The sequence below is a fragment of the Oncorhynchus mykiss genome, chromosome 18 (assembly GCF_057628025.1).
Source record: "Oncorhynchus mykiss isolate SJ-2025 chromosome 18, ASM5762802v1, whole genome shotgun sequence".
Classification (NCBI taxonomy): Eukaryota; Metazoa; Chordata; class Actinopteri; order Salmoniformes; family Salmonidae; genus Oncorhynchus; species Oncorhynchus mykiss.
Genome location: NC_143039.1, coordinates 41,574,238 through 41,597,247, shown reverse-complemented (window position 1 = coordinate 41,597,247; position 23,010 = coordinate 41,574,238). Strand labels below are relative to the sequence as shown.

Below are 23,010 nucleotides of genomic sequence, written 5' to 3'. Positions count from 1 at the left end.
CCAGCATTCATACCGAATGCACGACGGGACCAGAGCAGGAAGCACTGGCCAACACAGAGCTGTAGTATTTGTAGTATGTGTCATCGTGTGTATATATCGGAATGAATCCGCTGAAAGACATCCAATGGCTCTATCGAAGAAGTACAACAATATCTACACGCACACAAATATATAGTGCGATTGGTATATCAGAGGCTTTGCGAAATGCCACAAAGCAGGACTTACTTTCATTTTCTGATCTCGTCCGTATTGTTGTCAATGGGTGTATTGTGTATCGTTCGGCGCACGTGTATCGTTAAACGCACGAAACCCAGACCCACTTTCTTCGAGGCCAAATATGTGTAAAACGCATCTCACTGACCTAGAAGTGCTTCTGATATTTCCCTTTAAACTCTCCCTTGAAAAGTCTCGATTTCATTATTTTGGAATCATTACGGATGCCCTCGAATCAACTAATTAATGAAATCTACCTCATCTCCTGCCAGGTGGACGGTTTCTGTCTGCCCTGGGAGATCCCGTGTGGGGGCAACTGGGGCTGCTACACGGAGCAGCAGCGCTGCGACGGTTACTGGCACTGCCCCAATGGCCGCGACGAGGTCAACTGCAGCACCTGCCAGGAGGATGAGTTCCCCTGCTCCAGGAACGGCGCTTGCTACCCGCGCTCGGACCGCTGCAACTACCAGAACCGCTGCCCCAACGGCTCGGACGAGAAGAACTGCTTCTTCTGCCAGCCTGGCAACTTCCACTGCAAGAACAACCGCTGTGTGTTTGAGAGCTGGGTGTGCGACGCGCAGGACGACTGCGGTGACGGGAGCGACGAGGAGAGTTGTCCGGTCATCGTGCCCACACGGGTCATCACGGCGGCGGTTATAGGAAGTCTCATCTGTGGCCTGCTGCTGGTCATCGCTCTGGGCTGCACCTGCAAACTGTACTCCCTCCGGATGTTTGAGCGCAGGTAATAAACTTAGACCCCATGCTATTACTCCTGTTATTGCACAGTTGTTAAACAGTTATACAGTGCCCACATAAGTCATAAGACTTTGTTTCTGTCTGCGTGGTTTGCTATGACAGCTTTAGTATGTTTTACACCTACTACGATAGATGATTGGTAATCCAGACTAGTTTTTAGGCTTTTGTAAATGCTTTCTTTGGATTCATATAGCTAGTTAGTTCTCTGATTTCTGTCTTTGATCTCCATCAAAGGACACTGAATGAACTTTTTTTTGTACGTCTAACTGATCTGGTTGTGTTTGTTGCTTCCATTCCTTGGAATCCTTCTTAACTGTTTCCCCAGGTCATTTGAGACCCAGCTGTCCAGAGTTGAGGCTGAGCTCCTGAGGAGGGAGGCTCCTCCGTCGTATGGCCAGCTGATCGCCCAGGGCCTTATACCCCCGGTGGAGGACTTCCCTGTCTGCTCCGGCAACCAGGTAAGTCTACATCTAGATCACACTGCCCTCTCTTGTTCTCCTCAGAAGAGGTGATCCTCTTGTCCGTACATGACTTAAGCTTACGTCTGTGTTAAGAGTGCACATTTCAAGTCCGGGCGTGAATGCCTATCATTGTCATAGGATTGGAGACACCAAGAATCAACTGTGTAATGTCTAACAACCTGACTTCAGTAACCAAAGTTGAAGCGGTTTAACTGTGATTCATTAAGTGGAAGTTGACTGGGATTGTTTAGTTAAGCAGTAACTGCTGTATGGAGAACATTATGGCTGTTTACAGTATATGGCCGTTTATATATAGTATTATATATAGTTATATATAGTTTATTTGAGCATGTACACATTCACAGCTGAAAGTGGAGTGGAGGGAGGAAGCATCGTTTGTCTCTGAGTGGAGGGAAGATCGCTTTAGCAGCCAGGAGGGTCACAGTTAGTCAGCCAAACACGGACAGGTCCGGAGCCACGAATCAAGCTGTCCTGCCTGCTTCTCTGTATAGCCACTCCTCCAACAAGTTTGTTCAGCACCAACGTTTCTCTCCTCATAAAGCCTTTGTCATGGAAATCCCAACAAACAGTCCCGTTTGCCGCCAGCTTACAACTATGTGGGATAAACTGTCGTTTTTCCTGGTTTCTGTTGGGAGACACATTTCCCAATGACCTTCAGATTCACATCTCAGGAGTTTGATGTTTATTGTCATCTATAATAGATTGGATTTCTTACTGTAAAGGACTGTGTAAACTGTTGATTTAAAAAGGGCTTTATTATTTGATTGATGATACTGACAGTCTTGCTGTTCTCCCTGTGTGTTGTCCAGGCGTCTGTGTTGGAGAACCTGAGGTTGGCTGTTCGCTCCCAGTTGGGTTTCACCTCCATCCACCTGCCCACCTCCGGTCGCCACAGCAACATCTGGCAACGCCTCTTCAACTTCACACGCTCACGGCGCTCCGGCTCACTGGCCCTGGTGTCTGCTGACGGCGAGGACAACAGCACCACCAGCAGTAACGGTGGCTGCTCGGCCCACGAACCCGACAGGGCTGGACCCAACCGTGGGTTGCTGCCCCTCGACTCGGATGACACAGATACAGAGAGCGAGCGCCGGGATGTCCCTGGGGCCGTGGGGGGGCTTGTAGCCCCCCTCCCCGTAAAGACCCCTCCGGCAACTGCAGTGGAGGCCATCGTCTCGGTGTCGACAAACTCTACCACTCCCGCCCCTCTGCCCAGCCGTAGGGACAGCCACCGGGCTAGGGCCAGCCCGGCAGTGGTGGAGGCACACACCATGGAGACCCCAGGGGGAGAGGCAGCAGAGCCTCAGTGTACTGCGACCGGGAGGAGCCAGCTGAGCAGTGCCCTGAGCCGGGTCACCCGCAGCCTGCACTGGGTACGTTTCTCCCTGGGCCGCTCCGGAGGCTCCTCAGGTGGGGGAACCCAGAACCACAGCCCTCTGAGGCACCTAGAGCATGGAGCAGGGACCAGGGAGGACGAAGACGACGTGGAGCTGCTTATCCCTGTATCGGATGCTGCCTCGGACACTGACTCCACCAGCGAGACCTCCAGGCTCCTCAGCTTGGAGGTAGGTCTAGATCAGGCTGCCCCCCGCCTATCATCCCCAGCCTCTCTCAGGTCAGGCCGGGTGTCCCTGGGCCGGAACGGGCCCTGTGAACACTGTAGCATGGTTCACACCGCACAGATCCCAGACGCCTGTCTGGAGGCCACAGGCAAGACGGAGACCAATAGTGATGACGAGTTACTTCTGCTCTGCTAATAGCTCTAACCTAAATGACGTTACAGTTTGACTCAACTGACTGTCAAAATGGACCATCCCTGTAAAACTTTGCCATTTATTTTCTCTGGAAGAGGGCGGGGGTAAATGTAATTTTTATGCCCCGTTTTTGAAACGTCTGTAGTTCGTACTGTATTGCAGTCTTCTTGGTGTATTCATCAGATGGTACAATCTCTGCCCAACCTCCCCCTCTTCCCCTCCAAGTTCCAGTTCCAGACCTTTCCCTCGGGAGTTCCAACTCAGCCTGGGAACTGGGGAGTAGAACTACTGAACCTTGACTTTGTCTAGCCGAGCAGAAGTTGAATTGCCTCCATAGCAACAAGACACGTGCACCTGTGAGTGTGAGTTAGGCTTAGCTCAAGGCAAGCAGAGTGGGACTGAGGTGTATAGCAACGTAGCCACAGCACCTCTTCTTCTCACACTAATTTGGGATGAAGCAGAATAAACCAGCTGTCTTTTTATGTTCAAGAATAATGGTACGAGAGAGACCAAGTATAGAGTACGGACAATTAACAAACTCGAGCCTGTGAAAAGCTAGACGAGATTTAAAAATAGCTGTCAGCTTTATTTGATGTCAGTTGTTTCTTCGGTATAGGGAATGTGAGGGTGAGGGCTCTGAGTATCTGTGGCTTACCGTGTGATGGTATGTTTGTTTCATTTCAGTTCAATGGGAGGCTGTGTAAATCATTTTCTATTGAAAGGTACTGATGTGTTCTCATGCGTGATCTTAGCAAGAGCAGTTTATTTATGAAAAGTAAATTGCAGAGAACCTCTTTCTGAAGACGAAACGTTGTATAACATCCACAGATGTTTGTTGTATTTATTGTTTTGTTACTGTTTTGGTAACCTCTGTGTTTTGGTACTGAGAATACTTGTGCCACTGTGTATTTATTTCATTTTCAGTAGTTATTACTTGAGAAGATGCATGTCAAATTGTCTTGTGCTATTGTTTTGTTAAAGTGATACATTGAAAAACAAGTATATAAGCATAACTGTTTTCTGCATGTAGAAAATCAGAATAAAGCATTCATCCTGCTAACTTGTTTGTTTCTTTGTTGGGATATGAGGTGAAATTTGTAATGCTCAAAGTCAATAGTAAATTCAGGACTAATGTTCGTACCTGTATTGCTGTCAATATTTGTTTTCTTTACTGAATCACCTGATGGTCGACAATATCACTTGACAACTAGCCTGCAGCTAGACACAAATGCATCAGGTAGCCTAGTGGTTAGAGCGTTGGGCCAGTAACCGAAAAGTTGCTAGATCGAATCCCCGATCTGACAAGGTACAAATCTCATTCTGCCCCTGAACAAGGCAGTTAACCCACTGTTCCTAGGCTGTCATTGTAAGAATTTGTTCTTAATTGGCTGGCCTAGTTAAATACAGGTTTAATAAAAAATGCGCATCCAAGTATACTGACGTCTGTAGTCTATTCTGTGTATGTTCAAGTGTTTAACATTGCCTTGGCTGAGAGGGTAGGCTACCGGCAGTGGTGTAGGCCAAGTGGAGGGTAAAAGTTGAAGTTATTTCTTGGACAATCAGATGAAGATATCCTGACTGGTTGAGTTCATGCCACATTAAAATGTACAGTTTATTATTAGGCCCTTAAGAAAAATCATGCACAATACTGAGACCTTCCCAAATGTCATAGCGTAATTCACATTCTGGTACAACCCTTATATTGTACGACAACAGGCTTGGGCAGTTGCCATGGTAATACCTGGCATTGGAGTATTCTGTAAATTAGCGTTTTGATGGTCATGATGCATGCAAACTGTGAGAAGATATCTACTCTCTAGTGGCAGGACTTTCCATTCCATGTCCACTTTCAGAAGCAACATAAACAACAAAGTACATCACTGAAGGAACACGTTTATTTGGGCCTGTTCAATGTGAATTGTTCAATAGCAGAACTAGTTTGATGCGTCTTTTATTGGAAACATGCTGTTGTGGTGATGTTAGGCCAATCTATCTTAAAGCCAATTTATGCTTGATCCGAAAATGTGGTCGGAGGCGCCGTATTGGATGGTGTTACGCAATTGCAGAGCCTATGTTGGCATGCAGAAGCTCCGTACGGGAGGTCCAGTAGAAGCACAAACTCACTTCCTTGACAGCTTCCTTCACAACAGCTCTGCTCAGCGAAGTGCAAGAAGTACAGTTGAAGTCAGAAGTTTACATACATCTTAGCCAAATATATTTAAACTCAGTTTTTCACAATTCCTGACATTTAATCCTAGTAAAAACTCAGTTTTAGGTCAGTTAGGATCACCACTTTATTTTAAGATTGTGAAATGTCAGAATAATAGTAGAGAGAATTATTTATTTCAGCTTTTATTTCTTTCATCACATTCCCAGTGGGTCAGAAGTTTACATACACTCAATTAGTATTTGGTAACATTACCTTTAAATTGTTTAACTTGGATCAAACATTTTGGGTAGCTTTCCACAAGCTTCCCACAACAAATTGGGTGAATTTTGGCCCATTCCTCCTGACAGAGCTGGTTTAACCAAGTCAGATTTGTAGGCCTCCTTGCTCGCACACACTTTTTCAGTTCTGAACCCCTCGACAACATCCACTGAAAAGGAAGAGTGTGAAATTCCAAAATATTTCTAGAAAATATTTAACTTTCATACATTCACAAGTGCAATACACCAAATTAAATCTTAACTTGTTAATCTACCCATCGTGTCCGATTTCAAAATGGCTTTACAGCGAAAGCACACCATATGTTAGGTCAGAGCCGAGTCACAAAAAACATAGAGCCATTTTCCAGGCAAAGGGAAGGAGTCACAAAATGCAGAAATAGAGATAAAATTAATCACTAACCTTTGATGATCTTCATCAGATGGCACTCATAGGACTTCATCTTACACAATACATGTATGTTTTGTTAAATAAAATTCATATTTATATCCAAAAATCTCATATTACATTGGTGCGTTATGTTCAGTAATGTTGTGCCTTGAAAACATCCAGCGAATTTGAAGAGAGCCACATCAATTTACAGAAACTTTGATAAACTATTCAAGTGTTATGCACAGAATTAAAGATATAATTCTCTTTAATGCAACTGCTGTGTCAGATTTCAAAAAAGCTTTACGGAAAAAGCACACCATGCAATAATCTGAGTACAGCGTTCAGACACAAAACAAGCCATACAGATACCTGCCATGTTGTGAAGTCAGTAAAAGTCAGAAATAGCATTATAAATATTCACTTACCTTTGATGATCTTCATCAGAATGCACTCCCAGGAATCCCAGTTCCACAATAAATGTTTGTTTTGTTCGATAAAGTCCATAATTTATGTCCAAATGCCTCCTTTTGTTAGCGCGTTTAGTTCACCAATCGAAATTCACAAGGCGTGGGCAAGTCCAGGCGAAAGTTCAAAAAAGTTATATTACAGTTCGTAGAAACATGTCAAACGATGTATAGAATCAATTTTTAGAATGTTTTTATCATAAATCTTCAATAGTATTCCAACCGGACAATTCCTTTGTCTTTAGAAATTAAAAGGAACGCAGCTCGCTCTCACGGCCCGCGCGCATGATTTAGCTCACGGCCTTCTGCCAGACCCCTTAGTCAAACAGCTCTTATTCGCTCCCCCTTCACAGTTGAAGCCTGAAACAAGGTTCTAAAGACTGAGGACATCTAGTGGAAGCCTTAGGAAGTGCAATATAACCCCATTTACACTATCTTGGAAAGGCAATGAGTTGAAAAACTACAAACCTCAGATTTCCCACTTCCTGGTTGGATGTGTCTCAGGTTTTTGCCTACCATGTGAGTTCTGTTATACTCACAGACATCATTCAAACAGTTTTAGAAACTTCAGTGTTTTCTATCCAAATCTACTAATAATATGCATGTCCTAGCATCTGGGCCTGAGTAGCAGGCAGTTTACTCTGGGCACGCTTTTCATCCGGACGTGAAAATACTGCCCCCTACCCCAAAGAAGATAATACATCTTCATTGCTTTAAAAGATAACTACCTTTTCTCTGTTACTAAACATGTCAAATTTCACATTTGTGTACTCAACCTGCATAACATGCAATTGTCAATAACCACACATTTCTTTCCCATTTTTCTTCCCCTTTATTTTTTTGATTCACTCTCATCACTTGAGGCAATAAACATATTTTGAGTGTGTATTTATTTGTTTTTACTAAATGCAGTCTCTGTCCAACAATAATCTATTGTGGCTATATTTGTTTTCAGATAGAAAAACATTCAGTCCAGGTTTCTGTAGTGATGTCTCAGAGTCGTACACGATCTCCAGGTGTCTTGCACTTTAGTCATGTCGCTGTTTTTGTTTGTCTTTGTTTTTCCTTTGCGTGTTTGACTTTTGAGCACCTCAGGGTGTTAGCAAGTCCTGATGGGTAGGTTGGTTCTGATGTGACGTTCCATCAACATTTGTGCAAGTGAACATCTGTTCTGCTGCGGTAGATTATCAGACATTTTAGGAAATTCTCCTTTCCATTTGCCTTTTTCATCAGACCTTTGACAATTTTGACTGACCTCTCTGCTAAGCCATTGGACCTTGGATAGTTAGGGCAGAAGGTGTTGTGTAGGAATCCCCAGTCGTTAGTGAACGATCGGAATTCGGAACTTTAGAACATTGTCTGAGTACAGTTCAGACGTAACCCCATGTCTTGCGAAGACTGATTTCAGGTAAGTGATTACAGCTCTGCTGGAGGTAGTTGACAGTGTTGCTACTTCAGGGTAGTTTGAGAAGTAGTCGGTAACAACAATGTGACTTTTGCCATTGCAGTCAAAAAGGCAAACTCCAACTTTGTAGTGGGGTCGGTTGGGTACTGGATGAGGCATTAGCAGCGCTGCTTTGGCCTGTAGGTCAAACAAAGTTCACATGAAGCAGTGGTCTGGCCAATTCCTGGTTCATTCTTGGCCAGTACATTACTTCTCGTGCTCTTCGTTTGCATTTTTCCTCACCCAAGTGGCCCTTGTATTTTCTGTAGCATTTCTTTGCATAGTGTCATGAGAATGATAATCTTCTTGCCTTTGAACACTGTCATCCACAACAGTGAGCTCTGCACATCCAGTAATCCTGTATTCTCCTTGAACTGTTTTTCTTTGCGGGCCATCCTTTCACTATTGCTTCTTTCAACTCTGTCATTGTTTGGTCAGCTGCAGTCTCTCTTTTGATCTGCTCCATTCTCTCAGAAGACAGGAACTGATGCTATGATCATTTCGACTTAGGCCTGAATCTCAGTGTTTTTCTGTATGTCGGCTCTCTCTTTCTTATCAACTGCTCTAGAAAGAGTGTTGTGGCGAACATGAACTTTCCCAGGGTGTAGATCATCTTCACATCACACTTTTGCAGTCTGATCAACATTCTCTGGATTCTCATTGGACAATCATTCAGTGGCTTAGACATGATCAACACCAATGGTTTGTAGTTGGTTTCTACTTTGAAGGCTTGTCGGTAGACGTATTGGTGAAACCTTCCACACGTGTATGTGCTCGCCAGTAGTACTTTCTCGATTTGTGCATACCTTGTTTCTCTGACTGTCAAGGCTCTGGACGCATAAGCGACGAGTTGTCATGTGTCGTTATGCTGTTGCAGAAGAACTTCTCCCAGGCCAAACTGATGCGTCTGCAGAAATCCTTGTGCTTTTCTCTGGATCATATAACCTGAGCACTGGCTCTTCTGTGATTGTCTTCAGGTTTTGGAAGCAGTTTTCCTGCTCATGTTCCCATTCCCAATCGTTTTTCTGTTCCAGAAGACGTGAGTGGAGTGGATGATGCTGACAGTTGAGATAGGAACTTTGCAAGGTAGGTGCCCATGAAGCGTTTCACGTTATCCTTATTCTTCGGGCGTTCCATATTGTTGATGGCTGATTTCCTCATGTCTCCCATGAAGAAAGTGTTTTCATACCAAACTCGCATTTATCCTTGTTTAGTTTCAGTTTGACTTTCTGTGTCAGGTCCAGCACACGCGAGAGTGAGACGTCGTGTTCTTTTTTTGTGGCCCCCCCTGACGACAATGTTGACAATCATGGTTTCTACTCCTGGAATGTGCTTGAAGATCATGTGGATTGTCTTGATGTTGCCGAGAGAATCCCATAAGCTAGACAAAGAAATCTATATCTGCCCTCAGGTGTGTTGAACTCGTATAGCCTTGAGCTTGGACCATCTAGCTTAATTTGCCAGAATGCTGATGAGGCATCAAGCTTTCTGAACTACTTTGCTCCAGCAAACTGCTACATTATCTCTTCTCTGGTTGGCAACTTGAAATGCTCTCGCTTGATAGTATTGTTGAGATCTCTCGGGTCTAGACATATCCTGAGCTCGCCGTTCTTTTTCACCACAATAACCAGTGAGCTTACCCAATCTGTCAGTTCATCCATTTTTGTGATGAAGTCCATCTTTTCCATGAGTCCGAGTTCCTCCTTGAGCTTTTTCCTCAGTGCGAACAGTACTTTTCTGCATGCACAACTCGAGTAATTTTGTCATCAGTACATATTTTGCGTTCTTCAGGTAAACATCTGAGACCCTCAAACATGTCCACATACTCAGCCAGTAGTGATTCTTGGTCATTTTCAGTCTGTCACTACATACCCTCTTCACAAAATTTGCACACAATGCAAATAGTCCGGGTAACCATTTGGTTAACTGTTCAGGAGTCTTATGGCTTGGGTGTAAAAACTGTTGAGAAGCCTTTTTATCCTAGACTTCATAATGCTTTAGTAAATGTACATTATTCCAGGGGCATTGGTAGACACAGTCGGGGAGGAGCATTGGGCCAGTAACCGAAAGGTTGCTGAATTGAATCCCGAGCTGACAAAGTAAAAAAATATGTCTTTCTGCCACTGAGCAAGGAAGTTAACCCACTTTTCCCCGGGCGCCGATGATGTCGATTAAGGCAGCCCCCCGCACCTCTCTGATTCAGATGCAGAAGACACATTTCAGTTGAATACATTCAGTTGTACAACTGACTTAGGTATCCCCTTTTCCCTAATTTATGTCCCTCTGAATGCCTCTGCTGATCCTACAACTATTGTATTTAGCAATCATGTGCCTATGAATATGAACCAGATTTATGTGTTAGCACTGAGGCAGTGTGCCCTAGTAGGAAGTCCACTGTGTGCAGCTCACCCTGCACTAACACAAATAACATGAGCATATATACTTCTGCTAAGCTTCTTAGTAAAGCAGTGAAAACAAGCAAGCATCCTAGAAAAGTGCTTTAAATAGCTCATATTAACGTATGTAGCTTTAAGAAACAAGGTTCATGAAATGAATAACTTGCAAGTAATAGAAGACATTCATATTCTGACCATCTCTGAAACTCGTGTAGACAATACCTTTTGATGATACAAGGTTATAACATTTACAGGAAAGACAGAAATTCCAGTGGTGGAGGTGTTGCTGTTTTTATTCAGAACCACATTCCTGTAAAGATTAGAAAGGATCTCATGTTAAATGCTGTTGAAGTAACATGGCTGCAAGTTCATCTGCCTCCCCTAAAGCCCATTCATGTGGGAAGCTGCTATAGACCACCAAGTGCTACCAGTCAGTATCTGGATAACATGTGTGAAATGCTTGATAATGTATGTGATAGAGGTATATTTTCTGTGTGATTTAAATATTGACTGGCTTTCATCAAGCTGCCCACTCAAGAAAAAGCTTCAAACTGTAACCAGTGCCTGTAACCTGGTTCTGGTTACCAGTCAACCTGCCAGGGTAGAGTACAAACAGCATAGGAATGAAATCGTCAACATGTATTGATCACATCTTTACTAATGCTGCAGAAATTAGCTGTATCCAGATCCATCGGATTTAGTGATCACAATATAGTAGCCATATCTAGGAAAACAAAGTTCCGATAGCTTGGCCAAATATAGAGTATAAGAGGTCATACAATATATTTTGTAGTGATTCCTATGTTGTTGATGTAAATATGTGTTGGTCTGTGGTGTGTAATGAGCAGCAAACAGACATTCCACTTGACACCTTTATGAAACTGCTTATCCCAGTTACTAATAAGAATTCAGCCATTAAGAAAATGACTAAAAACAGTTAAATCCCTGTGCATGAGGAATTGAAAAGTTGTATGGTTGAGAGGGATGAGGCAAAAGTATGGCAAATAAGTCTGGCAGCCCAACTGATTGGCAAACATATTGCAAATTTAAGAAAATCATGTGACTAAGCTAAATAAAAATAAACTATTACTATGAAGAAAAAAAAAATGATCGTAAAAAGCTTTGGAGTACCTTCAATTAAATAGTGGAAAAAAAACAACTCTGCTCCATCATTCCTTGAATCAGATGGCTCATTTATCACAAAACCCACTGACATTGTCAACTACTTTAATGACTTTTTTATTGACAAGATAAACTAAATTTAGGGATGACATTCCAGCAACAAACGCTAACACTACACAGCCAAGTATATCGGACCAAAAAAAGCTTTGTAAAATGGGACAAATCATTCACTAAACCCTAAACCTCAACTACATCTCGTAATGAATAATGTGGGAATCTAGTCTATTTCCATAATAAAGCGATGCCCTGCCTTCTAAACAACATTATAAACAAGGCAGGTCCTACAGGCCCTAGTTGTCACACCTTGACTACTGTTCAGTCGTGTGGTCAGGTGCCACAAAAAGGACTTAGAAAAATTGAACAGGGCAGCGCGGCTGGCCCTTGGATGTACACAGAGAGCTAATTTTAATAATACACATGTCAATCTGAAAGTGGAGGAGAAATTGCATACCCCACAAGACATGCCACCAGAGGTCTCTTCACAGTCCAAGTCCAGAAAAGACTATGGGAGGTGCATAGTACTACACAGATCCATGACTACATGGAACTCTATTCCACATCAAGTAACTGACACAAGCAGTAAAATGAGAGACTTAAAAAAACAGATAAAAAACACCTTACGGAACAGCGGGGACTGTGAAGCAACAAACATTGGCACATGTATACACACACACGATGTGGTAGTGGTGGAGTAGGGGCCTGAGGGAAAACAATGCGTTGTGAAATCTGAAAAAGTATTGTAATGTTTTAAAAATTGTATAAACTGCCTTAATTTTGCTGGACCCTAGGAAAAGTAGCTGCTGCTTTGGCAAATATGTTTTCTTGCCACTGTACATACATTTCAACAAACAATCATCACATCAAACTTGCTCAGATTCATGCCTGAGCGGTAGATCTCGGCTTGCATTTTCACTCGGAAAGTGATCTTGACCCAGAAAATGTTGGTGACCAATGCCATAATCTATGCCTTTTACAGAGAATCCATCAGCTCTTTGACATCCAGTTTCAGCTGACTTCATTATGTCATTAAAACCCACATAGACTACAGTAGAATCAATGTCCATGTCCTGACGTAGTACATTCGGGAACAGCTTAGTAATGTCATTTACTTGAGCTCCGGGATAGGACATTGTTTTTGCACCAGGAACAGTCACGTTTCTTACCATGGAGCTGCCCAAAATCCCAGCTGGCAAGAAGGACGAGGAAATCCGCCTACTCCCACGCTTCACAGGATGGTGCAGGCCTCCGACAGATGGAGAAGCCCCGCTCGATCCAGAGCAGGGATGGAAGGTTGCCGGAGTCGAAATCATAGGGGTAGGAGTAGGCACAGCGGCCGAGAGACACAGGTACCCCCAGCGACGAAGGTGCAGAGAGGTCAGGCTCTAGGGCGGCTAAACAATCAGTTGTTTGGATCTGCTCCAAACTCTGGGCAACACCGGCCAGTCAGATAACGAGAAACGACAAGACAGATATGCATCCAACATGCGCGAATGCCGTCCAGCCACCGGCGTAGAAAATGTAAACATTCCACTCCGCGTTTTCCCCAGTTTTTTTTAAATAGGCTGGCGTGATCAAGGAAACCACCTCAAGCCTAAAATTCTCGGCAAGCAAACAATTGCCGAATTGGAACTTTGGGTGATCCAGTTTGTCCTCCGAAACAAAGCGTAGTAGATACAGCTCCTACAGTCCTGGAACCGTTAATTTACTTCTCCAGACATTGGAAAACTCATCTGGGACTAACTTCGTTAGCGTGATGGCTAACGCTAGCAGCTTAGTGGCTCTTTCAAGCAGACTTTAACCTGTCAGTTAAGCAGGATTCCAGGACAAGAAATAGAAAAAGGGACATGGTTTGTTAAAGAAGAATGGTAGAAAGTGTAAGCAGAGTGAGCTGAAGACAGGAGGAGAAATGGAAGTGAATGAGGGCGAAATATTGGAGGTGGTAGGTATGGTGAAGTTCTCAGAGCCCGAGGCTTGCAGCAAGGGTCAGGATAAAGCATCCCGGAGTCGCCTCTTCACTGTTGACGTTGAGACTATTGTTTTGCGGGTACAATTTAATGAAGCTGCCAGTTGTGGACTTGTGAGGCGTCTGTTTCTCAAACTGGACATTCTAATGTACTTGTCCACTTGCTCAAGTTGTGCACTGGCGCCTCCAACTCTTTCTATTCTGGTTAGAGCCAGTTTGCGCTGTTCTGTGAAGGGAGAAGTACACAGCGCTGTATGAGATCTTCAGTTTCTTGGCCATTTCTCGCATGGAACAGCCTTCCTTTCTCAGAACAGGAATAGACTGACACGTTTCAGAAGAAAGTTATTTGTTTCTGGACATTTTGAGCCTGTAATCGAACCCACAAATGCTGATGCTCCAGATACTCAACTAGTCTAAAGATGGCCAGTTTTATTGCTTCTTTAATCAGGACTACAGTTTTCAGCTGTGCTAACATAATTGCAAAAGGGTTTTCTAATGATCAATTAGCCTTTTTAAAAATGATAAACTTGGATTAGCTAACACAACGTGCCATTGGAACACAGGAGTGATGGTTGCTGATAAAGGGCCTCTGTATGCCTATGTAGATATTCAATAAAGAATCTGCCGTTTCCAGCTACAATATTCATTTACAACATTAACAATGTCTACAATGTATTTCTGATGAATTTTATGTTATTTTAATGGGAAAATATGATTTTCTTTTAAAAAACAAAGACATTTCTTAGTGACCCCAAACATTTGAACGGTAGTTTGCATAATTAGAAATAAGAGATTATCCTGATTTAAAATGGTGTCGTACTTGAAAAAAAACTAAATATACACATTGCGAGATATTTGGCGAAATATACCCGCATGCCTCTCCATAGGAAAACAATGGGGGGAGCTCAGCATTCCAAGGGCAAAAAGTATTTCAGGGCTAGCGATCGATGACAATGAGAGACACTGCCCAGCCTTACATATTTAGAAAAAATCGATGATCCTGAATAAAATATGGCTACCAGATTTATTATAAAAAAAGCACATTTTTAGTGTCTGTGTTTCTATGTTAAGGGTGTGTTACTTTCACAGATAATGTCACCTATCTAAATAATTAGTTTATTTAAAATAATTAACTTAAATGTATGGCATTTGTCAGTTTCATTTGTTATGGTTTAAATGGTTATAAGTGATAAAATGAACTAGAAAATGGTATATTTTGCAATTCTGAGTAATTACTACTTTATTAAGGATATACAATTTATTCAATACTACTGCAGTTGCTAAATAATTCCAATAGATGACAGCATAAGACCACAGTGGTGTATCTCCCTGGATACACCACCTTTTTGTTGCTTTTTTTCTGTCCCTTTCCACATGGCTAACGCAAGAGGAAGGACTAAAAATGCAGATTACTGTGAAGTAATATAATATTAATGTTTATTATTACCTGTTTTTATGCTCATGTTTTGAAATTATACTTCATTACTATAACGATTATCTATAAGCCTAAACATTAATTCAGTCACCTCTGGCTGACAAAAACGTACATTCATTGTCAAATTCATCAACCATCATCGACCTGCTCTGCCTTCTCACAAATGTAGCCAACTCAACAAGCCCCGCCAAAAGCCTGTGCCCCCAGCGGCAGCGCTCACTCTGACTTTTTGCGCAAGCAAGGGGCAAGCCAGTGTTCCTTTGTTAGGAAAGAGCCGAGGGTGATAGCCTGTTTTGGTTGTTTCTTAGAAAGAGCTCAGGGTTATCATACGTTGGTGGTTTTTCAGATGGTACATGCCAGATCTCTATGTTTGTTGTTGCTGAGAGACCTGATGGTTATGTTCTGTTAATTTGTTGCTCAGTCAGAGCTTATCTGATGTCCTGTGTTTCTGAGTTTTTTTTTTTGTGTGAAATTGTAATATTCTGTTTCATTTGTTCCCAGGGGGGAAGGCACCTAGGTATTGCTTAGGCAAGAGGTCTGGGGGCATACATAACCCGTAGTATTTACTGCCTATACACACTAGGTAAGACCTGGGTGGACCACCCCCTGTATTTTGGTTAGTGCACCGGGTGGTGGGTAGGCAGGTAAGGTAGGAGAGGGGGCTTTGACATTTACGTTCTTTGCTTTGGTTCCGTTCAGCCCCCTTTCCCCAAATTTACCGTGTGAAGGAATAAATTCCCTGAAAATTGTAAATTCTCTGCCTCTATCATCCTTACTTGCACCTACAATCCCATACCTCTTTCACACAACGGGGAGTTGAGTTGACACAGGGTGATGTGTTCCCTCTTCCTAGAGATGTATTTCTACTCATGTCTTGTCCTTATATTAGCTGTATAAGTAATAGTGTGCTATACAACAGCAAGAGTCCGTTTTTTTCCATAAACATCATTCCTACTGTCACTCATCTTTTTCCTGATCCTTGGTGCATTCCACAGTCTCCAATAACTTCACCACACCTACCACCTAACTTCACCCTCATTCACTTTAATTTCTCCTGACTTCAGCTCCCTCTGCTTACATTTTCTTCCATTCTTTAACAAACTTCCATTCTTTAACAAACGATTTCCCTTTTTTCTGCCATTTTTATCTGACTCAACATCAACCTCTTCTTCCCTCTCTCTCTCTTAGACCGCCACTCTCTTTTCTCCTCCATTCCCCCGTTCTCCAAGTATTCATCGCCTTATGATAATACTATAATAATACTACTGATAGCACTACTCCTTCCGACCATCTTGTTCTTGCTTTCTCTAGGGACTCCATTTCCGCCGAGGCGTCCCGTATCGTCCTTGCCTAGGAACAAGCACAGCCTAGCTACGAGAGGTAATTCTCTGTTTTTTCAAATCACCGTCCGGATCTCATTTTGAACTTAGTTTGAATATGATGACGATGTATTTCATGGACGTCACTAATCCATCTGACTGACATCTGATTGACCAATAAACGCGACTTTGAAAATCCCATCTTGACACTTGGTCCCACCTACTAGGCTCACTTGCCTCCCATTGGAAACGACAGGATGTGCTATATTTTAGTAGAACATATTTGATATCGACGTCATTAGCTGCTGCATGGTCTTTTGTGGTAGCTAACAACAAACAAGTTATATTTTTCAGCTAGCTAGCACGTTCCCTATTAATCTAGCTGCGCTAGATCAACATGAGTTTAGCATTTAGCAAAGAGCCCCGTAAAACGGCGGGGAACCGCATGTCTAAGTTGTTAGATGCTGAAGAAGAAGATGAATTCTACAAGACCACATACGGCGGATTCAACGACGTAAGTAGCTAATTTAGCTAGCTGTCTTGGCAGATAGCTAGCTATTGAGTCGCAGTAGTGATTGGGAAACGAAGTTTCAAGTAATAATGTAGATAGCGAACATTACACAGTACCCAGATCACAGGATTTGGAAGAGGTGACCAGCTCTCTAAATTCAGGGGGTTTCTACTTTAGCTGCAGTGTTTTAATATCAAGGGACAGAATAGAGTAGGGACATCAAACGTTCAGCCTGCGCCTGGATAAGACCCCCAGGTTAAATTATGCTTAAAATATCTATATTTTTTACATCTCTAAGTGGGTAAATTGAGTGCGGAATATGTGATTATTTAAAATAAATAAAAAATCGGGGTTGTCTTCATTTACTGTCATAACATTTTCATTTCTGATTTTAAACTATTTAAGGACAGCTTCCTAAGATTGAGGTTAGTGGTGGGAGCTGCAGAGGGGCATTTGGGTGTGCGAGACTTCACATCAGAAGAGGTACAGGGTGTTAAGGGATGTCCCATCCTTTCAGGTTGTTGGCATGAGGTAGGACTAAATAGATTTAAATAGTGGAGTAGGGTGGTATTTTTATTTTTAGGGTAGTGTTAGATGGAATGGAATTTGTTTATTTATACATTTCTTTTTCAAGCAAAGAATAACGGAGTTGTACTCCAGTCTAGTAGGTGGCGGTAATGCAACATATTGGATGCCAACCGCCATTAAATCTCACCGAAGAAGGTTCTGTAGTGCCGTCAAACCTGAAGAAGAAAAAGCATGTCGCACCATATCTACGTCATTAGCTGCCTGCATAGTATTTTGTGGTAGCTAAGGTTAACTAGAACTTGATTGTTGTTAGCTTTCAACAAGCTAGCACGTTCCCTATTAATCAAGCTGAGATAGATCAACATGAGTTTAGCATTTAGCAAAGAGCCCCGTAAAACCGCGGGGAGCCGCATGTCTAAGTTGTTAGATGCTGAAGAGGAAGATGAATTCTACAAGACCACATACGGCGGATTCAACGACGTAAGTAGCTAATTTAGCGTCGCAGTAGTGATTGGGAAACGAAGTGTACCGTAATAATGTAGTTAGCGAACAGTACCCAGATCTCTTCCAAGTCCTGTGGTGGTCAGCTCTCTAAATTCAGGGGGTTTCTACTTTAGCTGCAATGTTTTAATATCAAGAAACCGATAATAGAGTAGGTACATCAAACGTTCAGCCTGCTGCTGCTGCACTGACCCCCTGGTTAAATTGTGCATAGGATAATGTTTTACATCTAAGTGATTCAATTTAGTGAGGAATATGTGATTATTGAAATCATCGGAGTTCTTTTTCATTTACTATAATTTTAAATTAAGATGATTCAATTATTTTTCAATTTCTGATTGTACAAAATTTAAGGACACCTTCCATTTTGCTGTCGGAACAGCCTCAATTCGTTGGAGTATAAATTACAAGGTGTTGAAAGTGTTCCACAGGGATGCTGGCCCATATTTATTCCAGTGCTTTCCTCAGTAGTGTGAAGTTGGCTGGTGGACCGTTCTTGATCCACATGGGAAACTGTTGTGCAGTTGCAGCTCTTGACACAAACCGGTGCACCTAGCACCTACTACATACTCTGTTCAAACAAAGGCACTTAAAATAACGGTAAACAATGTATTTCTATCAGATAAGTTGACTGACAACACTTTCTCAGTTATAGCAACGACCTGGGAAATAGAGGAGAGGAATGAGACAATTGGAAGCTGGGAATGATAAGATGGCCATAATGGTATGAGGGCTGGATTGGGAATTTAGCTTCCAATTGGAGTGGGTTGTGTGTGAGAGATTTGGCATCTGACTAGGATGTCTATGTTGAAGACTCAAACTGAAGTTGAAACAACAATGTAAATAGCCAAGAAGCATGAGGACAGTCTCACTTTGTAGACTTTCGAGTAAATTAGACCAACTTTTAGGCCTGTGCCAAGTGCCTCAAAATGAATTTCAGCACTTTACTCATTGCACACAGCTCCCATGCCAGGCAGTGTTGCTGCGCTAAGTGGGATATGTATTTCTTTGTGCAATTAGCAGCTATGAAACAAAGCTACAAAAAAAACAGTTTCTGCAGCATTTCTCTAACCAAAACTCACACATGTGCTCATACTTGACTTATCACTATTTGCAAATGTAATGCTCGCACTGTAGAGCCTTGCAAGTTGACCACATGCCAACGTGGCTGGTGAAATAGACATTCTTACCCACCAGTACCTAAATTGACCTGCATTTGGTGGGTGGCTGGTGTTAATTTTATGCCCTGTTTAGTGAACACAGAAAGTCAGGACACCTGTCTAACAATTCCATCTGAAAGACGGCACCCTGCACAGGGAAATGTTGGGATTGGGATATATATTTTTTTAGACCAGAGGAAAGAGTGCTTCCTACTGGCCTGCCATCACCACTTACAGCAGCATCTGGTCTCCCATCTAGGGACTGACCAAGACCAACCCTGCTTAGCTTCAGAGGCAAGCCAGCAGTGGGATCCAGGGTGCTATGCTGCACTGAATGGCACATACACAATCCTTGTCTTAAGGCTTAAATTCGGTCTCCATCCCTTCATCTACACGATTTGAAGTGGATTTACCAAGTGATATCAATAATGGATCATAGCTTTCACTTGGATTTACCTGGTCATATCTAAAGTGTCATCTAAAATAACCCTAATTTATAAGACCGCTCTTATTTGATTAATGGTGGTCGGACCCATCTATGTGAAGCTAGCCACAATAGTGGACTTTGCGGTTAGCCTTTAGAATTAAAGTAGACTTTTGGAATGTTATATAAAATCAGCAAAATACCATTTGTTAATTTGACAAAAAATCTGTTGAAATCACACTGGATGGATTATACTTTTGAATTGCATTGGGTGCGTACCTATTTCACTGTACAGCCTTACCTATGGATTGTGGATCAATGACATGGGGTATCAGTCTACTCAGTGACACCCAGAGAACATTAGCGTCATAGCTCTTATTGCTGGACTCTGAAACAACTATGAATTGAGCCACATTTATTGTCAACCTATGTGTATTGAACATTATTCCAGCGTAAAAACAATGTTTTGGATGTTTTGGAGTCTAACTCTAAATATATTTGGTATTGAGCAGACAGATACCCCATTTCATTGATCCACAATCCTTAGGTAAAGCTGTACAGTGCAATATGAATGTCAATAGGCTGACTGGGGAGGTGATTTCACACAGTCACAGTCCCGCGATACGAGCTACAACACTAATATTTGCGTAAACTCTAAACAACTGTGTTCTGTGGGTGTCACCGAGTAGACTCATACCCCATTTCATTGCTTCACATTCCAACCTTGTTTAACATTATCTAGTCTAAATATGGCATGATTCTACCAATTGTAACCTTCTGCATCACTTTCAAAGAGGTACTTTGCCTTCAAAATAAAACTTCAAATTCCGCTATTGTGCCTAATCCTTATTGTGGCTAACTTCATAGCACATAACCCGGTCTGGTCGAGCGTCACTAGACAGATGAAGCTAGCTGGCTGCTTATAACGTTAGCTCTGAAGTTCAATTTCAATAAGCGAACAACAAGTGGCTACCTAGCTAATACTTACTCACAAGGATACTTACTCACAAGGATTGCTAAGAATAGTGAAAATGACTGCAGTTTCTACTGGTCATTGTTTTCATGCTGGTTGTATTGGTGCTAGCTAGGTACCAAGCTAAAGCTAACTAGCTACCCCTGAAGTTGCGGTCGAACAAATAATGCTTCGTTACCAGCGCGGTATTGTATACACGTCTTGAGTGGCCGGTGGTTGCTTGTTTGCAGACTTTTTTGTACAGCTTTGACACTGATAGTAGTGGTGGTGCTTGGCTTGCACGTGCAAACTCAGAACACACAACATTCTATAATGGAACTGTGTTTGTGTCAAATTAAAAGATAATGCGTCAAATAGTGTTATTTGACATGTGTTTTTTGACACACAAAGACCCAAATGGTGTTCCATAGTATGTCGTGAAGCTAATAGCAGTGACGCTAGTACTGTGTAACTCCGGTAGTTACACAGAAAAATAGCGTACTTGGTAACGTTAGTCGACCAGTCGCGAAAGCCAACATCACCCACGACAGAAACGGTTTATTGTCAAGGGAAATTAATTATATTATCTTGGCATTAATGGATTTCGCCTTTGAGTTGTATCGCAGAAAAAAAATTACTCTTTGAAATGACTGCTGGACTTGTTGACTGCTTGATCCACACTGGTTAGGAATGCTGTGTTGCACGTGTAGCGCTACATTTTACGTGGCGTCATTACCTCATGTACCTACGTTATATTGGTATGCATGTCCGCTTTGACATATGTTTTGCACATCGGCGTTAAACTAGACATCGGGCCGAAACCAATGTTGGCATTTTTACTAATATCTTCCGATTCCGATATGTTCACCGATATGTCGTGTATCCCTACTCGAAAGTATTAATTAAAATACTTGTTTCCAAAGTGGTCCTTGATGGTAAAAACAATAACACATGGAATGATTTAAAAGGCAAGACAAAATTACTAACAACCATAAATACATGAATTTAGATTAACATCCTAAAAAGTGGGACTATTCACTGCACTTCTCCCTAACTTTAAAAATCAACCATATTCATTTCACATTAAAACAATTTATTAATTGGTTTTACTGGGGGAGGTCAGGTAATGTAATTATGTGCACAAAACGCCACATCTATAAAGTTTGTCCTTTCCGAATCTACCATGTCAGTAATTTTTACATGTCAGGAGAGTAACAATTCCAGCCAGAATAACCTTCTGTTTTTTGCGAACTCCACGGTCCTCTGATAATGCTAGTCCCATGCGAATCAACATCCCTGTGTTTTTGAGGTAAATGTGAGTTTGACAGATGTCGCCCGCGGTTTGTTCAAGAAAACAATAACTGATTCGATAAATTTAATGTTATTGCGGGTATAGTGAAATGCTTGTGTTTCTATCTCTGACAGTGCAGTAATATCTAACAATTTCACAACATATACACACAAATCTAAGTAAAGGAATGAAATTAAGAATAAATATTACATGGATGAGCAATGTCAGAGCGGCATAGACTAAGATACAGTAGAATAGTACAGCATATGAGATTGGTAATGCAAGATATGTAAACATTATTAAAGTGACTAGTGTTCCATTATTAGGGCGGCAGGGTAGCCTAGTGGTTAGAGTGTTGGACTAGTGACCGAAAGGTTGCAAGTTCAAATCCCAGAGCTGACATGGTACAAATCTGTCGTTCTGCCCCTGAACAGGCAGTTAAATTCTCATTGAAAATAAGAATTTGTTCGTCACTGACTTGCCTAGTTAAATAAAGATAAAATAAAATATTAAAGTGGCCAGTGATTTAAAGTCTATGGGCAGCAGCCTCTATGTGCTAGTGATGGCTATTTAACAGTCTGATGGCCTTGAGATAGAAAAACAGATTCTATCGCCCGGTCCAGGCTTCGATGCATCTCTACTGACCTCGCCTTCTGCAGGGTGAACTCGGGTGGTTGTTGTCCTTGACAATCTTTTTGGCCTTCCTGTGACATTGGGTGCTGTAGGTGTCCTGGAGGGCAGGTAGTTTGCCCCCGGTGATGCGTTGGGCAGACCGTACCACCCTCTGGAGAGCCCTGCGGTTGCGGATGGTGCAGTTGCCGTACCAAGCGTTGATACAGTCCGAGTGGATGCTCTCAATTGTGCATCTGTAGAAGTTTGAGTTTTAGGTGCTACGCCACATTTCTTCCGGCTCCTGAGGTTGAAGAGGCACTGTTGCGCCTTCACCACACTGTCTGTGTGGGTGGACCATTTCAGTTTGTCTGATGTGTACGCTGAGGAACTTGAAGCTTTCCACCTTCTCCACTACTGTCCCGTCGATGTGGATGGGGAGTGCTTCCTCTGCTGTTTTTTTAAAGTCCATGATCATATCCTTTGATTTGTTGATGTTGAGTGAGAGGTTATTTTCCTGGCACCACACTCCCAGAGCCCTCAGCTCCTCCCTGTAGGCTGTCTCGTCATTGTTGGTAATCAAATCTACTACTGTTGTGTCGTCTGCAAACTTGATGATTGAGTTGGTGACGTGCTTGGCCACACAGTCATGGGTGAACAGGGAGTACAGGAGGGGGCTGAGCACGCACCCTTGTGGGGCCCCAGAGTTGAGGATCAGTGAAGTGGAGGTGTTGCTTCCTACCTTCACCACATGAGGGCGGCCCGCCAGGAAGTCCAGGACCTAGTTGCACAGGGCAAGGTTCAGACC

The 23,010-nt window shown here is 42.5% G+C and overlaps 2 protein-coding genes across 3 annotated transcripts in view; both read left to right on the top strand.

Annotated features, from left to right (window-relative positions):
* Positions 1-4,265, top strand: part of lrp12 (low density lipoprotein receptor-related protein 12) — a 39,216-nt gene extending 34,951 nt beyond the window's left edge. The window contains exons 8-10 of the mRNA XM_021571703.3: positions 486-955; positions 1,295-1,427; positions 2,261-4,265. Of these exons, the coding sequence (XP_021427378.1) occupies positions 486-955; positions 1,295-1,427; positions 2,261-3,208 (1,551 nt within the window). The 3' untranslated portion in view covers positions 3,209-4,265. The remainder of the gene's footprint in view (positions 1-485; positions 956-1,294; positions 1,428-2,260) is intronic.
* Positions 4,266-16,397: 12,132 nt separating this feature from the next.
* The window catches only part of vps72a (vacuolar protein sorting 72 homolog a), a 31,448-nt gene continuing 24,835 nt past the window's right edge, over positions 16,398-23,010 (top strand). Inside the window, exon 1 of one of the 2 annotated variants that reach the window (XM_021571702.3) lies at positions 16,398-16,740. In XM_021571702.3, the coding sequence (XP_021427377.1) occupies positions 16,624-16,740 (117 nt within the window). In that variant the 5' untranslated portion in view covers positions 16,398-16,623. Of the gene's footprint in view, positions 17,746-23,010 lie in introns of both variants that reach the window. The other variant, XM_021571700.3, reaches the window with a different exon arrangement.